Source organism: Panthera leo, chromosome A3, assembly GCF_018350215.1.
Source record: "Panthera leo isolate Ple1 chromosome A3, P.leo_Ple1_pat1.1, whole genome shotgun sequence".
Lineage (NCBI taxonomy): Eukaryota > Metazoa > Chordata > Mammalia > Carnivora > Felidae > Panthera > Panthera leo.
In genome coordinates this window covers 66,671,713-66,689,745 of record NC_056681.1, presented here as the reverse complement: position 1 = coordinate 66,689,745, position 18,033 = coordinate 66,671,713, and the positions used below count along the sequence as shown (strand labels likewise).

Here is an 18,033-nt window from a genome sequence, read left to right as displayed (position 1 = left end):
AGGAGCATGTAACTCTTGATGTCGGGGTCCTGAGTTCAAGCCCCATGTTGGGTATGGAGATAACCTAAAAATAAAGAGTACACTTATTGTGGTGAGCACTGAGTAATAGGATTATTTTACACCTGAAACTAATATAAAGTTGTACATTGACTATACTGAAATTAAAATTTTAAAACATTTTAAAAAATTAAAAGTTTGATATGAAAGAGAGAAGGAATGGTAGCTTTTTAGGGAGGTCAGTGGGAATGTTTAGAGGGCTTGGGGGCCATGTTTCAGGATGACAGAAAAGAGTTGTGAAATTATGTTGTATCTATTATTAACTGTTATATTTGTTGAGAAACTTTCCTCTACCCTGTTAGGTTCAGTTCTTGGGAGTGTGTGAATTAAATCGACAGAAGGCAGATTAACAGAAGAAAAGGCACAGTTTTTAAATAGATCACATCCACAGGAGTAGAAAATACTAAGGCTAAATCCTGGATCAGTACTTCAGAGTCAGTAGAAGATGAAAACAACCAGGGGAGACTAATGCCAGTTATGCCAAAGAAGAAAATCTGTAAGCAACATACTAAGAAATGGGACAGTCATAGTGATAAGCTGTGGAGGAATCACATGATTAAACACTGGGGAAAAAAGGCCATTGGCAATTAGTAGTCAGTGTTGTCTTTAGAAGTATAGCTTCAAAAGAGGACAGACACTTGAAGGCATGGGATTGAAGAATGTGCCTTAATTACTGCCTCTTCCATGCAAATTCACCCTTTTGCCTTCTGTGTAAAAATGCACCTGAAGCTTTGTCAGTACAGGGTGCAGGACACACAGTGCAAGAAAAAGGGGGAGTGCGTTCCCCTTGCAACACCTGCTGTTTCCCCAGTTTGCAGAGCCCAGGGCTTCTCCAGCTCCTCAGCTTCCCTGAGCACCTGCTCCCACACCCAAATGACAAAAAGCAGCTTTAAGGGCACATGGGTGGCTCAGTCGGTTAAGCGTTGGACTCTTGATTTCGGCTCAGGTCATGATCTCATGATTGTGAGATTGAGCCCTGTCTCCGAGCTGGGCATGGAGCCTGCTTAAAATTCTCTCCCTCTCTACTGCTTGTGCTCTTTCGGGGGGGGGGGGGGGGGGCGGAGGCAGCTTTACGGAGTGCCTTTGGTGTCTAATAGGACATGTTCCTATGAACAGTTTTTCCCCAGCACCCTAAAGCAGGGGTTCAGCAAACTTTTTGTTAAGGGCCAGAATGAATATTTTAGGCTTTGCCAGCCAGTGGGTCCAACGCTACTCTTCTGCCATAGTACAAAACAGCCACACACAATAAATGAACGTAGCTGTGCTCCAATAGAACTTTATTTACAGACACTGACATTTTTACCATGTAACTTTCACATACTAGGAAATATTCAATCCTTTAAAAATGCAGAAGCCATTCTTATTTCCCAGGCTATATAAAAACAGGTGGTAGGCCAGGCTGCAGGCTGTAGTTTGAGGACTCCTGTCCTAGAGGGCATATTTCCAGCAAGTTCCATGGGGCAGATTTTCAGTAAGTCCCTCCAGGGTAGCATCATAGCAACTTCCCTCCTCTTCAGTGAGCTGCACTGCCCTCTCCCAACGGGTCCAGATCTCAGCCTGGGGAGTGGGGCTTAGGCGAAGTAGAGATTCTCTTCTTCGGGTGCTCTGTCTCAGGCCTGGGGGTAATGGCTGCTCCTTATTATCTATTCCCTTCTTGCTACTCGTGGTATCAATTTCTATTGCTGCATAATGCATTACCACAAATTTAGCATTTTAAGACAATAAACACATTATCAGTTTCCACAGGTCAGGAGTTTAGGCATCACATAAGTGGGTCCTTTTCTCGGTCTCAAGACTGCGGTAATGTTGGCCAGGGCTGTGATCTCATCTGGAGCTGGGGTCCTCTTCCAAGCTCAGTGATTGTTGGCGGAATTCAGTTCTTGTGGTTGTGGGACTGAGGCCCTCCTCTCAGCCTGCTGTTTCCTGATAGGTGACCCTCTCCACCACATGGCAGTTTGCTTTAAGACTAATGGGAGAGCTCATCTATAGTTTCTACTTCTTGTCTCCTACCTTTAGGCACTCTTTTGTAATCTTTCAATACAGTCAAGCTTTAGGGATCTCAATCACATCTACATCTAAAATCCCCTCACCTTTGCCATAAAATGTAACTTAATCTCGGGAGTGACTGCTCATCATATTCACAGGCCCTGCCCACACTCTAGGGGAGAGGATTATTTGGGCATGTACATCAGGGATAAGTAATCTTGGGGGACATCCTAGAAGTCTGCCTACTACAGAAGGGATAAAAATCGTTGGTAAATGTTCAATCTAACTTTTACATTTTCTTTAATGCTGTTCTCTTCATAGTGTTTTTAAAAATTTCCTATCAAAAGCAAAATTTCAGGATACTCTTAACTCACACAAAATGTGTCTTACTGTAATTATTTGTCATGTAAGATGTTGAATGTCTGGTGCTTTAACTCAACCAACCATAGCATTCATGGTTCACAACATTATCCACCAATTCTGCCCTAAGGTGTGTTTGTCAAAATGCCAATTTGTTTAAAACAGAAACTTAGATTCATTCAGAATAAAACTGTTTGATTTTTCTGTGTAGAAGTTACATAGAGATTATACACTTTATACTGAATACACATAATTATAAATACTCCTATAAAACTCCAATTTGCAGTTAGCATTCTGAGCATTTCTTAACCTGTTATCTTATTTGTATACTATGAAATTTGATTCTGTATGATTCAAACAAAGTTAGGAAATTTAGTTTTAAAATGTTTTATTTCAGTTTGTAAAAAAAAAGTTTGTATGTACAAGACTCAAAGTAAAAAGAAAGGCAGCGTTCAATCACAAATGGATGAGACACTAGTCATTAAATCTCTACTGTGGAAGCATATTTAAGGTACACACTTCAATGTAAGGCAGAAACAATTTTAACTCTGCAGTCCAAGTTCTGAGTTTTGTATCAGATCTGCATATATAAGACACTTGTGGTCAAATTTTAAGATTGGTAAAGTCAATTTGAAGCTGCTTATATATTGAGTACAGGTTTCACTATTACAAACAGATGTTAACTAACAAAACAATAGTCCTCAAAGATCTCTTTGTCCCATGTTTGTACATTTGTAATGTTTGCTAACTTCCCTTCTTGCAGTTACTCTTCAAATTATAGTCATTATGCATTGAGTTCCCTATGCATCTCACCCATCTCCTTTATCTGAAATAGAGGAAAAAAAGAGAAAACAAATTTAAATAATTTTCCAGGCTTTTGTTCATCCTTAAAATAGTTACAAAAAAAAAAAAAAAAAGAGGAAAGCAAGATGATTCTCTCCACGTTTATGAGCCCCATTTGGAAAAAGAAAAAATGTACTACAAGGAAGCATGCACTGAATGCACGACTCAAACTACTATTTGGAGGTAAGACGGCCAAAGTGATGGAGGTAAGACGGCCAAAGTGATGGGGAAGTAGCAGGTGAGTTAGATCTTTAAGAATGGATAAGGTCTTTATTAAATGGATGCCATTTTTATGTCCAGTAAGAAACAATATATTTTCTATTTTACAGACGAGGAAATTGAAGCTCAGAATTGACTTGTCACAGATCACACAATTAGTTACAAGCAGAACTGAGACAAGATGAATGGAAACTACGACCACTGGCAAACATTCTGCTGTGTGCCAAGCAGTGGACCAACACTGTATACAGACTACTGTGTTTAATCCTACAATGGGTCTGTATGTATATCCCCATTTTACAGATAAGGAAACATGGAGGCTTAAAGAAGTTAAATAACTTGCCCAGCTAACAAGTAATCAAACCCACATCTACATTGCTCTTGACCACAACACTACATTGTCATTCCAACTTTGTTATGCTTCAGTTCAGGGAGAGTCTGTCCCCTAGACCTGTGGTCACCAAACCAGGTAAGCCAGATGGTCAACTATGGTTTAGGAAAAAAAAAAAAAAAAAAAAACGCTACAACTTTCTAGTTCTATTCAATTTTTTTTCAATATTCTTTTACATTTCTGTGTTTCTTGGTAGAAGATTAGTAAAATGCACATACACAATTAAGATTAGTAAAATGCACATACACAATTACAAATAAATGCATAAATATATAAAAATCAGTGGGTATACTGAAAATGTTATTGACAGAGTTCAGGAACAAGTGTGGTTCACATCCAACTCCAAGCAACTGACACGCTAACAATCTCACACTTTGTCTTCACACTAATGTAGGTGACTAGTTAGCATGGAAGAGACTCATTAGGACATGTAGTAAGCTCTTTTTTAATAATTATTTCACTGGAATAAAAACAATAACTCAGGTCATCAGCCACATTAAGTTTCTGTAATGTGAATCCACAGAGTACGCCTCTGAAAGATTCCATTAAAAGTTGACACTTTGTCAAACAAAAATTGCAGGTTTCCTATCCCACTATGCGTTGAGGCAGAATTCAATATTAGCTGGTCTGCCATGGAACTCATGAAGGAGAATTTAAGGAAACACTGAAAGACTGTCCCTAAGACCTTAAGGACTATACTATGAAGGGGCTCCAGTATAATGGAGTCCTATCAGTGTCTAGGTAGGTATAGTGATTATCAGGAGTAAGAGATTTAAAAAGGGGCCTTTTTATTAAGTAATCCATTTACCTCAGCCTTCTCATACTTTGCCATTCTGTTCTTTCTGGAGATAACCTGAATGGAAGAAAAATTGACACATAAATGTTTTTAATGAACATTATTCCTATCTGAACAAATTTAATTTTAAAATCTACAGATATTATTTCTTAAATTAAAATTTCCCTACTAAACTAAAAAAAACAAAAGCCTATACTTACCATGACGAGACCTAAGTAATATACAGAATTAAAGAGGTTTTTAAAAAATGTTTATTTATTTTTGAGAGAAGGACAGTATACTATGTGCGCACGAGCAGAGAAGGGGCAAAGAGAAAGAGGGAGACAGAGAATCCCAAGTAGGCTCTATGCTGTCAGTGCAGAGCCCTATGCATGGCTTGAACTCACAAACTGTGAGATCATGATCCAAGCTGAAGTCAGACACTTAACTGACTGAGCCACTCAGGTGCCCCTAATATACAGAATGGTTGCATCATTATTTTATATACCAGAAACTAATATAACACTGTTTATTATATTTCAATTAAAAAAAAAAAAAAAACTTTGAGCCCAGCCCCCACCAAAATCTTCTGGAACAGTAACAACAAAAAGCCTACAACAACCAGTTAAAAAAACCAAAAAAAAAAAAAAAAAAGCATTGAGAAAACAACAAACAATCTTTAATAATAAAATCTAACAGCCTGTTACGCATTCTTCCACATTTTGCTCCATCCTAATACAAACATACACAAAACCATACATATGAGTTTTGGGAAAGGGGGCAGTCTAAAAAAATGGGATCATACAGTATTATTTCCCTCTCTGCACAGCCTATATCAACATCATAGGAACCTTCCGATGAGCAAAAGCTATAAATTGCACTCATTCTTTTTAACAGCTTTATTCCATAACATAGATATTCCACAATCTCCTCATCCATTTTCCTACAGGGGTGCACTCAAATTGTTTCCAGATTCACCCTTACGAGCAACAGTGCAATACATAACCTATACTGTCCTTCCTATGTACCTGTGCTTTCATTTCTATAGGACAATTTGATTTCTAGGATTCTCTCATGTGTTTATTTCCCATCTGGATTTCTTCTGTGAATCATCTATCCATGCCGTTTGCTATTCTTGATTTAATTTTCTCCTCTAAGAATTCATATATTATGCATAACTATATTTTTGTTTTATGCATCATGGATATTTCCCCCCAGCATATCATTGCTATTTTTCACTTTATAAGATCTTTGCCATAAAAAATGTTTAATTTCAACTTAGTCAAATATGTAACTTTTCATTCATGGACTCTAGATTTCCTGCCTTGCTTGGTTTCCTTTACCACAAGGTTGCATAAACATTTCCTAAATTAATTTTGAGGCTTGTTCTATTTTTCAACATTTGTTACTATAATCCATCGGGAATTTGTTTGAACATGGGCACCCTGCTCCATAATGTACCATTCCCAGAGTTGGGCAATATGGCCTGCCCTGAGGGGGCGAAATAGAAGCTCAACTTTGTTTTCGTCCAGATGCATAGCCAGGTATGATGATTCCACTGAACTGAAAATTTAAGTTTTCACATACCCTCAAATCTATTTCTGAATTATGCTATGTTGTTAAGATTTCTTAATGCTGAGCATCCTTGTATTTCTAGAATAAATCCTGTCCAGGTGGTACCTTCTTCTGCTGAGGCACTGCTAAATTAAATTTGCTAATCTTTTGTTTAGAATCGTTCCTCATATTTACCACTTTTAACCCTTTCCATGCTAACTTTAATAATTGGTGTTCTGTTGTTTCATTTCATTGAACGGTTTGGGAGTTCAGGTATTTTGCACTGATGCTGGCAGGGCTGTTGGACTGTTTGCAGCAAGAGAACTAAAGGACATTTGCTGCTTGGTGGCAACGTAACTGACCTGTGCGGTGCTCAGCTATGAGCTTTTCTCAGATTAGTATCCTTTCTTACTTCATAAAGTGACCGTTTTATAAAAAAGGGCCAGATGCAAGAGATTCATTCACTATAGAGTATTATAAAAACTGAAGATTTTGCTTCATTAATATGTTCTAAAATATGGAGATAGTTCTCTCACATTGTCACCTTTTCTTGAAAAAATATGCCTTCAAATGGCTGGGTGGCTCAGTTGGTTGAGCCTCTGACTCTTCATTTTGGCTCAGGTCATCATCCAGGGTCATGGGATCAAGGCCTGCACTGGGCTCTTCACTGACAGTGCAAAGCCTGCTCAGGATTCTCTCTTTCTGTCCCCCTCTCTCTTCCCCACTCCTGTACACTCTCTCTCTCTCTCTCTCTCTAAAATAAAATAAAATAAAATAGGGGCGCCTGGGTGGCTCAGTCGGTTAAGCAGCCGACTTCGGCTCAGCTCATGATCTCGCGGTCTGTGAGTTCAAGCCCCGCGTCAGGCTCTGTGCTGACAGCTCAGAGCCTGGAGCCTGTTTCGGATTCTGTATCTCCCTCTCTCTGACCCTCCCCTGTTCATGCTTTGTCTCTCTCTGTCTCAAAAATAAATAAACGTTAAAAAAAAAATTAAAAAAAAATAAAAATAGAAATAAAATAAAATAAATAAAAAAAGAAAAAAAGAAAGTGGACTTGTTCTACACTCACCAGCACAACGATTCCAGCAATAATTGCAAGTGTCACAACCACAATGACAGCAATAATACCAGCTTGCAGACCCTGCATTGAAAATTCAGGTGGTTTTTCATCAACATAGTAAATTGCAGTTCGCCCGGGATCCAGATCCAATTGCTCCCCGTTTACTCTCAGATCCATTTTACTGGAATGGAACAAGGATTCGTCTTTAACCTATATTTAGAAGGAGAAAAGCAATTTAAAATATTTAAGAAAACCTACCATGGCCACATAGAATTAGATGCCAATTATACATGGAAAGAACTGCTGTCAAGGGTCTTTTTGGTTTGAGCGGTAACTATCACGTACGCTGAAACTTCAAAAAAACTTTTTATTGTGGCAAATTTTCAAACACACATGAAAGTAGAAAGAACAACATAACGAAATCCCATGTACCTATCACCTGGAGTCAACAATATAAACAAATGGCCAACCTTACTTAATCCATTCTTCCTTCTCTCCTTCCTCCCTTCCCCCTCCCCCTGGGCCAGATTGCTTTGAAGCAAATCCCAGGTTTCATCAGAAAATGGCTCAGTGTAGGGGTGCCTGGGTGGCTCAGTAGGTTAAGCGTCTGTCTTCGGCTCAGGTCATGATCTCATAGTTTGTGAGTTCGAGCCCCTAGTCGGACTCTGTGCCAAGAGCTCAGAGTCTGGAGCCTGCTTCGGATTCTGTGTCTCCCTCTCTCTCTGCTCCTCCCATGCTCACGCTCTGTCTCTCTCTCAAAAATAAATAAACATTAAAAAATATTTTTAAATAAAAATACATAGCTCACTATGTTAATTTATTTTTTTGATAACAAAGTCGAAACAAACTATTTTTTTTTTTCTAATGTTTATTTATTTTTGAGACAGAGAGAGACAGAGCATGAACAGGGGAAGGTCAGAGAGAGAGGGAGACACAGAATCCGAAACAGGCTCCAGGCTCTGAGCTGTCAGCACAGAGCCCGACGCGGGGCTCGAACTCACGGACCGTGAGATCGTGACCTGAGCCAAAGTCAGACGCTTAACCGACTGAGCCACCCAGGCGCCCCGAAACAAACTATTTTAATCACACTAGTTACATAGCACTTCTTATATCACCCCTTGTTCATGGACATTATAATGGAGAAGAGGCTATCCACATAAACTAAGTAACTACCAAGGATACAACAGGTAAGAATTATGAGAGAAGATATTCTCTCATACACAACAAACAGGTCAGAAAGGTGTTTGCAGAAGGTGCAAGGCAGGGATGAGGATGTTATTAATTGCAGCACAAGAATCATGTGGAGAACAGAGGTGTGGCTGATATGTAAGTGAAGAAAAAGATAACGAAAGAAGGGGCGCCTGGGTGGGTGGCTCAGTCAGTTAAGTGTCTGACTTGATTTTAGCTCAGGCCATTACTCCAGTTTGTAAGATTGAGCCCTGTGTCAGTCTCTGTGCTGAGAGTGGAGCCTGCTTTAAGATTCTCTCTCTCCCCCTCTCTCTCTGCCCTTCCCCAGCTTGTGTGCTCTCCAAAATAAATAAATAAACTTAAAAAAAAAAAAAAAAAAGATGATGAAAGATCCTGAATCCATTGAAGCATGACATACAACATTGCATTTATAAAGCAGTTTTTTTTTTTTTAATTTTTTTTCTTTATTTATTCTTGACAGAGAGACAGGGTGTGAGCAGGGGAGGAACATAGAGAGAGGGAGACACAGAATCTGAAGCAGGCTCCAGGCTCTGAGTTGTCAGCACAGAGCCTGATGTGGGGCTCGAACTCGCGAACCGTGAGATCATGACCTGAGCCAAAGTCGGATGCTCAGCCGACTAAGCCACCCAGGCGCCCCTAGCATTGCATTTCTAAACACAGGAATTAAATGAGGAAGATTATACTCACATCTTTTTCAAAATAATAAGCCACATCAGCTATGTCCACATCATTCTGAGTTTTCTGAGATGAATTTTGCACCAGATCAATAGTGATAAGATCATTCTCATACTGGGGGAAAATATGAAAAATACAAATTAATACCAACACAACCAAAATCATGTAAAAATATTACTGTTCAATATTCAGAATATTTAGTTTTTTATTTTCTATAATCTAAATGTGTCAGTGTTCCTTTCCATTAGCGGGTAACTGAATTTATAACTAATAATGTAAAACTCTTTGGAAGTTTTAAAATCTATCCAAGGGAAGTAAGACAGCTACACAACTAAAAATAATTATGATGCATATTTTCTTTCTAAAAGAGAATATTCTTCTGCCCAAAAGATTTCAAACAAGATCTTAAAGTATCTTAGTATCTTAGTACCTTAGTATCTTAAAGGTATCTTAGTACCTGGCTGGCTCAGTCAGTAGAGCATGTGACTCTTGATCTCAGGGTCATGAGTTCAAGCTTCACATTGGGCACAGAGCTTACTTTAAAAAAAGAAGCAAAGGGGCACCCGGATGGCTCAGTCAGCTAAGTTTCTGATTCTTGGGGGGTGCCTGGGTGGCTCAGTCGGTTGAGCATCCGACTTCAGCTCAGGTCATGATCTCACAGCTCGTGAGTTAGAGCCCCGCGTCAGGCTCTGGTGCTGACAGCTCGGAGCCTGAAGCCTGCTTCGGATTCTGTGTCTCCCTCTCTCTCTGCCCCAACCCACTTGCATTCTGTCTCGTCTCTCTCAAAAATAAACATTAAAAAAAAAAAAATTAAAAAAAAAAAAAAAGGTTTCTGACTCTTGATTTCCACTCAGTCATGGTCTCACAGGTTATGGGTTCAAGCCCTGCACTGGGCTCTGTGCCGACAGTATGGAGTCTGCTTGGGATTCTCTGCCTCTCCCTCTCTCTCTGTCCTTCCGCTACTTGACCTCTCTCTCTCTCTCCCCCCCAGGATAAATAAGTAAACTTTAAATAAAAACAAAATAAAAAAATAAAGCACCTTATTTGGTTAGAACTACTTTTAAAATAAAATACTAAAGAAATACAATCCAAAATGCAGTATGCATTTACCACATTCTGCTTTTAAGGAGCAAAAAAGTATATTCCTTCCTGTCCTTAAAAATGACATCACTTTTCTGCCTTGAAAAAGTTCCATTACACTATTCAACTATTTTTCAACCAGAGTTCAAAGAGTCAAGGAAGGGGTAACCTGGTTAAGAATTAGCTCCTTAAACCAGAGAAGATGGGAGCTAGGTGGCATCCTAAAGAAAATGTACCAAAAGCAATCATTGAGAGAGGTTTCCCAGGCTAAAGTGACTGGCATGCATGACGGAAATTAGAGATACTACATTTTCCTTAAGGGTGAACTTGAGGTTTTCAAAGGCTATGGAAGGAAAAGAACAGGAAATTTGAATTAAGCGTCCAGGGTTTAAACTGGTATTCAAGTGCAGTTTAACCACTATCAAAATTCATACCCAAACCATACTATCCCACCAACTTTCTGCAAAACCTCATTTAAAAAAAAACAAAAATCTTACCAGAATGTTTGTGATATATTTTGGATCTAGTTGATAACGAGTTGTGATTACCTCCTTAAGTGCACTGTAAATAATTAAAAACCTGTGTTTTAAAAAAAGTGTACTACACAACATTAAGAAGCATTACTTTTTAACTAAGCAGGTAGCTCAAGCTCTAGAATTGTCATTAACCAAACTTGTTTTAAAAATTTTATGCCATTTTGCAACTACTAATAATTGATTCAGGCTAGAATCATCCATTGATGTTAAAATAATTGAGTTCTAGTTTGATTAGAAATGGGATATTTACACAGTACCCAAGTATCTGCCCATATATTTATTAATTACAAAGAAGTAAACAGTAACTCTACCTTACAAACCTAATATATATACATATCCCCTTAACTACAGTTAACATCACTAATAAAGGGACAAGACATCGGGTGCTTCCTAATGTGAAGTACTGAAAAGGACATAAGATCACTTATGCAGTTTTTCTGTCAAAAATGTTTAGCTTGCACAGATAAATCCTAATCTGAGGGACATTCTATGAACTGATTTGCCTATACTCTTCACAAATATCAATGTAATGAAGGACCAACGAAGGCCAAGACAGTGTTCCATATCAAAAAGGACTAAAGAATCACAACTAAATGCAATGCATGATCTCAGATTGCATTCTGGGTCAAAGGGGGAAACAACTGCCATAAAGATCAACACTGGGAAAAGTGGCACAATTTGGTGTAACGTTAAATTTCCTGAATTTGGTAACTGTAGAGTGGTTATAGAAAAAAGTGCCTTTCGGGGCGCCTGGCTGGCTCAGTCAGTAGAGCATGCGACTCTCCTCTTGGGGTTGTGAGTTTGATTCCCTGATTGCACGTAGAGATTACAAGAAAGAGAAAGAAACTAAAAGGGTGCCTTTTGTTCCTAGGAAAAGATACATTAAAGTATTTAGGGGTAAAGGGGCATGATATCTACAACTTGCTCTCAAATGGTTCCAGAAAAAAACATCTATACATGTTTAGACAGATATAAAAAGCACACACACACATACACATTTAAAAAGAAAGTGGGGCAAAATGTTCATTGGTGACTGGTGAATCTGAGTGAAGACTCCTATAGGAATCTGTATTATTCTTGCAACTCTATTTTCAAAATAAGGTTAAAATATTACTTATAATATCTTATTTTTCATAAATATGAAAAAGCATTAAGACTTGTTTTCCTTTTTCTAATGGTGTAGAACGAAGATCTGAGTATTAACTGTGCAAATAGAATGCACTTAATAGTACGTACGTCTGTAAACTTTTAATATCATAAGGTGTTTCTCTTGTTTTGTGTTTTAGTTCAATGATGATCCAGCTGTAAAGTAAAAAGACAGTATTTATTGATTGACTAATAGGAAAATTCCCAAGTGAAATTACAGTATAATTAACAGAAAAGGGTTTATGCAATAGGTATGCCCTTAATTTCTTCCTTGGCCTTCACACGTTGCTCATAAAGCACTCATCCAGGAGAGAACACCCTTCCAACAGGTCAACCTCTGGCGCTGGGCCACTATACTCAAGGTCACGTAAAGCCAAGGCTTAGCTGCTCACGCTGGGTCACGTTCAAGGGAACAGACAAAAAGGCACCGAGTGGAACAGAGAAAAGTGACCATGAGGCTTCAGAACACCAAAGGAGAGAGTGCCTGCCTTGGTCTTGATAACTTTCCAGCTCTAGTCACTTTTTAAATAAAAATTTTTTTCCTTAAGCTAGCTTGAGTATGCTTCCGCTCCTTTTTATTGCATGAGCCCGAGACAACCACACCTCGTTTTAAAACGCAATAAATAGGCAAATACATAAACAGCTTAAATTTTTCATATACATTTAACACTAATCCAACTTTAAAATCTGAACAGTGTTAAGTAAAAATGTAAGAGGAAAATCCTTGTTTAGTAGGCTACTATAAGAAACAATTCTTAAAATAACAAAAATATATTGCTAGTGAATTCATAAAAGTATCTCTGGAAAGTTATATAACAAGCTGGTGACATCGGTTCTGTGGAAGTAAACTGGGTAGCTGCAGGCGGGGGGGGGGGGGGGGGGGGGGGGGAGGGGGTTGAGAAAAAAATGAAAGCTTTTCACTGTATACCCTTTTCTACCTTTTGAATTCTAAACCACCAAATCACATTACATACTCAAAGATAAATGTCATTAAACGAATCTGAAAAGCATGAAGACAAGGAACATTTGACAGCTCAACTCACTAGGTCCTCACGCGTTCGGAGCAGGATATTTCCGTGTCCTTATCAGTTCTTCTGACCCCAGCAGTGTTTACACACCAGCATGTGGTGGTGCCATTGCACTGCTTGGCTTTGAAGAGCCCCTTCTCATCACAGTCGGGATCATAGAGCCCATCATTATTTTGGAAAGCCCCCTCAGGTCTCGCTCTTCTCCCAGACTTTGTGCCAGTCATTTCTGCTTTCATCACCAGACATTTGGTTGCCACTGAAAAGAAAGCTTCATGTCATACTGAAAAGTAACTGCAGTTTTATGCATAAGGAAAAACATTTTAATTTAACTCCAAACTCCCAGAGCCAAAGATTATTGCAGACTTACATGGTTCCATATTCACTTTCTAAGTTTTCAGATGGTTCAGCTACAGGAGATAATTTTGACAAAATAACATGATCCAAATTTGAACCAAAAAAAAAAAAAAAAAAAAAAAAAAAAAACCCACAAAACACAACACTTCCCAACTCAAGACACATCAATTAAGGAAGGCTAAACCAAAATACAGTTTAAAGGCAATGAGGATATTCTACTCACGTTTTGAGCAAATGACAGAATTTTGTGCACCAATTGAAGTACACTCGCACTGATCATGTGTGTTCAAAGAGCAGTTTGTGGTCAGTTTGTAGTTTTCACAGACACATCCTAGATAAATTAAAAAACAAAATCCCACTTTAAAATGTGGATCCAACTATGAACTCTAGTGTCCCAGCTAAATTATGTTCTAATAATAATGCTTAAGTTATAGGGCCACAAAGCCTTAAAAAATGGTCCTGAATGTTTTTTCAGCTGTAATTTGAGTGGCTGATATCATGGTGAATAGTTTGTATATATTATACAGACACGTAGTCTAATTTGCATGCATTCCCATTTTGATTTTTTTAAACCAAGAATACAGCCCTCCAAACATCATATTCAGCCTTATCTCCATGATGATACTCTCAGTCTCAGATCCTTCCCTCCTCCTGTTCTGTTAGATAAACTCTTGCTTGTCAGCTACTGACTCATTTCCCAAAAATTAACAATTCCAATTCTAGGATCTGTAAGTAACTCACATTTCCTCCCTCCTCCCAGCCCATTTTCTTAAAATCTGAACTTTAAAGATTTAAGCTTAGTGGGAATATATTCAGCCCTTGGACAACTTTATATCTTAGAAAAATTATACTTTCAGTGAATTTAGGGGTCACTTTTGTTTGTGGGCTTCCTAACTAAACTGAATTCTAAGTTCCCAATTTTGAAGGTGATATTAAGCAGCTTATCCTGGGTATTAGTGCCAGTTTAATAGTCATTATCTTTCACTATCTCAAAACCTCATTTTAATTTCAAATTGGCAAGCCCCTCTAATTCCGTTTATTTGTCTAGCTAAGAGAATACAATCATTAACAAAAATTACTGTGACAAACCATTTTTATATTGATCCTTCATCTCAAGTTGGCTTTAATTATTCCCTGTTTAAATTATAATTAATATGAACCACCTATATAATCGGTCCAGCACTAAACTCCATATTGGGATCACAAAAGGAGATAGTGGCTGTCCTCCAAGAGTTAAAGTCTTATGCAGCACTCTACTATACCTGCTCCAAAGCCCATTTTCATGCCCAAGGGACGTGGAAATTTAGAACAGACCAATCATGTACAGGCTTTCTGAACATACTCTATAGCAACTATCATCACTTTAAAACAATTTAAGATTAAGTACTTAGCCTTAGACTGGAGCTAGAAAAACATGAGTTAATTAAACTGCATAGTTTGAAAGTGTAATGAATTAAGCCCAAGCCCTGTTGGTAAAGGTCTAAAGACCTTTCCAGAAAACTTCCGCCAACTGCCACTTTACTTCTGGCCACCATCTTACCATCAAGAGATGGCAGCCAAGATGTTTATAACAAACTAAGAAAAATGTAATCAAACCGTATGTCCAACGTTCGGATAATGGCGTGACCTTCCACACCAGAGACTGTTCCATCACCACTTAAATTGTGGTTTCCAAGATTAAAAGAAAAGGAAAATCTGGATGTTATGTGGGAGTAAACACACACACACACACACACACACACACACACACACACCAAGATATAAAACTGTGTTTAGGTTTACAGCAATGTTTAAAGCAATGTCTAAAAAGTATAGTCAGTTATTAATTAGGAGATTCTCTTGAAGCGGTCAGATTGTGAGTTTTTCTTTTTACTCTTTACCATTACCGATATTTCTGGGTTCCTACAATAAACTTGGCATTACCTACACGATCCTTAAAGAAGTGGAAACACCCACTCTCACACCCCAGGTAGTCGAGGCCCAGGACGACTTGCTACCCGCGCAGATGCGCAGCGGGCCCCACGGCCTCCCCGCAGCCACCTGACCCCGCCCGAGACCCACATCCGGGGCCAGCCTCAGGTGCCCGGGGGAGGAGGGGCCGGGCCATCTTCGCCACCGACTCCCCTCCCGGCCGCGGCTGGTTCCGCCACACTAGGACCCCAAGCGCGCGCCTCGGCGGGAGTAGGTGGGCGCGCCCAGACGTGGCGCGGCCGCTGCGTCTCCCCAAGCCCTCCTGGCCCACTCCGAGGCCAAGGAGTTACCGAACGAGGCCACTTCGTTCACTGCCTCCCCGCCCCTGCTCCGGGCCATTTCCCTAGAGAGCGGTGCAAAGCCGCATAGTGAGGAGGTTTCCTCCTCGCCGTGCGAGCGGGAGCCTTCCCACCGCCTGCAGAGCGCAGAGGGCCTGGGTTGCTGCAGCCCCGCGCCATCCGCTCCAGACGAGAAAGCGCGGCCGGCCGCCCCTTCACCACCATCTCCCGTCTCGGATGCCGTGGGACGTCCCCACCCGGCCCCAGCCCACAACTCTGCTGCTTACCTTTCTGAGCCGCGGCCACCGCCGCGGTGGCCGCCGCGAGCAGGAGTCCGAACGCGAGAACCTGGGGGAGCGCCATACTGTGCGACAGAGGCGCGAGGCGGGCTGGGGTCTCGCGGGAGAGCGTGCGGAGGAAGCGGGGCGCTGGGAGCCGGCGGACGGGCGTGGGTTGCGCGGGTCAGCGTCGGGAGGACGGCGGAGAGCTATACCCGCACCGCACCAACGGTGCGAGCTCCCCGAGGAACTGCTCACTCTGCGCGCGCGGCGGGGCGGAGCAGACCTGCCGAACCTGGCGGCCCCGCCTCCCGGGCCCTGCCCCGGGCTGCACACCTCAGCCGCAGGTCTCTGGCGGTGAGTCACCGCCTGGGGGCGGGGGAGAGAGAAAGAGTAAGCTCCCCTCCCCCACACCTGGCGAGGCCGTCGGGGGTGGGGGTGGGGGTACCACCCCGTCCCCAGGTGTAAGTGGGCGGCGCCCCGCCCCACGCCGCCAGCAGGTGCTTCCTGCAGTGGTTGCTGGTGGGGCTGGAGGGGCGGTGGGCTATGACCTTGACAGCCTGCAGGGAACCTTGGTAGCTACGGAGAAAATTTGAAAAAACTGAGGCTTCCCTTTACCAGAAGGAGCACGACTCTGAAACCTTGAAGAAATGAGGTCTGAAGGAAAGAGTGAGGGGTCTGGGAAGGCGGAAGCTAAAATGGAATGTAAAGGGAAGCTGGAGAACCGTCGGAACAACAATAAAAAAGTCGACCTTTGAACTTTACCTGGCCGTTTACTCTTTTAAGCTAGAAAAGAAAACTCTCTCTGGCTGTCAGGAGATGACAAATCCGTGTGTTCTTTATAATTATTCTCATTCTTTCCCCATTTTTATAAGCATTTTTAGCACCTGAAGATGTAAGAAAATATGTTCCCAAAGAGCCAAATGTTGAGAACTGAGATGATTCCAGCTTTGATTAATATTGGAGAACAATGTCGATAGTCCTTTCAAAATACAGAGAAGGAGAAACGAAGGACAATAATTTCATTGCAAATGAATTCAAATTACAACACGCTATTATTACAGTCTTAAAATAATTGTAATGACTCGAGTGTTTTTAATGTTATCTGGGCTAGCTGTAATATGACAGCCTGTTTTTAAAAGGCTTTTTTTTGGCGGAGGGAGGCTTTTTTTTTTCTGGCTTTTTTTTTTTTTTTTTTCTGTTTTAGATATCATCAGAGTAAGTGCAAAAGAGGAAAGGTGAAAAAGCAATTTTAAGATTCAACTAAATTTGATTTTTCGAGTATATATCAAGTAAAAATTTATGCTTTTATTGAGCAATAATTTAAGTTGTACCTTCCTATTATTGTCAGTTGATTAATGTAAATAGTCACTGTGTTACAATGGCTACCTGTATAATTTGAATTTTACTAGGACATTAAAAAAACTATTTGATTATTGAGTTCATAAGGAAATCTTATCAGTCTTTTAAACCTGTAAATCTGAGTTGCTAGACTTGGTTTTGGAACTTTATGATCTGTTCAGCAATTTAAGTGAAATGAATAGTATCAAATCAAGAACAATTTATCAACCTGATTTTTGTTGCTTTTGCATTTTGGGTATTTTCAGGAAGTTGCACACTGCCAACCCCCAAACTATACATACTATTCCCAAGAATAATCTCATTAATTTTTGTGGCTTTATTTGCAAAATGTTTCATTGCCAGATCTAACTCTGTTACCTCATCTTCTTATAACTTGAAGGCTGTTTATTAAATTGTTCATCAAAATTAAGAGAATTGAGTAAATGATTATTAATTGACAAAATACCACATTAATCTCTAACTCACTGTATCTAAATACACATCCAAGATATTACTTACTTTTTATTTAAACATGTAAAAAAATTTTTTTTATGTTATTTACTCTTGAGAGAGAGAGAGAGAGAGAGAGAGAGAACATGAGTGGGGGGAGGGGCAGAGAGAGAGGGAGACACAGAATGTGAAGCAGGCTCCAGGCTCTGAGCTGTCAGCACAGAGCCCGGAACCCGCGATCTGTGAGATCATGACCTGAGTGAAGTTGGTTGCCCAACTGACTGGGCCACCCAGGTGCCCCTGTTTAAACATTTTTTAAAGTTTATTTTATTTATCTTGAGAGATAGAGAGCACAAGCAGGGGAGGGGCAGAGAGAGAGGGAGAGAAAGAGAATCCCAAGCAGGCTCCACACTGTCAGTGTAGAGCCCCAACGCGGGGTTCAAAA

The 18,033-nt window shown here is 40.3% G+C and overlaps 1 protein-coding gene across 2 annotated transcripts; it reads right to left on the bottom strand.

The window, feature by feature from the left end:
• Positions 1-1,317: 1,317 nt before the first annotated feature.
• On the bottom strand, positions 1,318-16,121 carry EPCAM (epithelial cell adhesion molecule). 2 transcript variants are annotated; one of them, XM_042932209.1, is made up of 9 exons: positions 15,807-16,121; positions 13,494-13,601; positions 12,932-13,172; positions 11,979-12,044; positions 10,704-10,767; positions 9,139-9,240; positions 7,252-7,452; positions 4,665-4,709; positions 1,318-3,229 (listed from the first exon to the last, which is right to left on the bottom strand). In XM_042932209.1, the coding sequence occupies exons 1-9, from the start codon at positions 15,880-15,882 to the stop codon at positions 3,188-3,190; spliced, it is 945 nt and encodes a 314-aa protein (XP_042788143.1). In that variant the 5' UTR covers positions 15,883-16,121; the 3' UTR covers positions 1,318-3,187. The 2 variants fall into 2 exon arrangements, with proteins under 2 accessions (XP_042788143.1, XP_042788144.1); XM_042932210.1 differs by lacking the exon at positions 15,807-16,121 and adding an exon at positions 14,759-14,820.
• Positions 16,122-18,033: the final 1,912 nt, after the last annotated feature.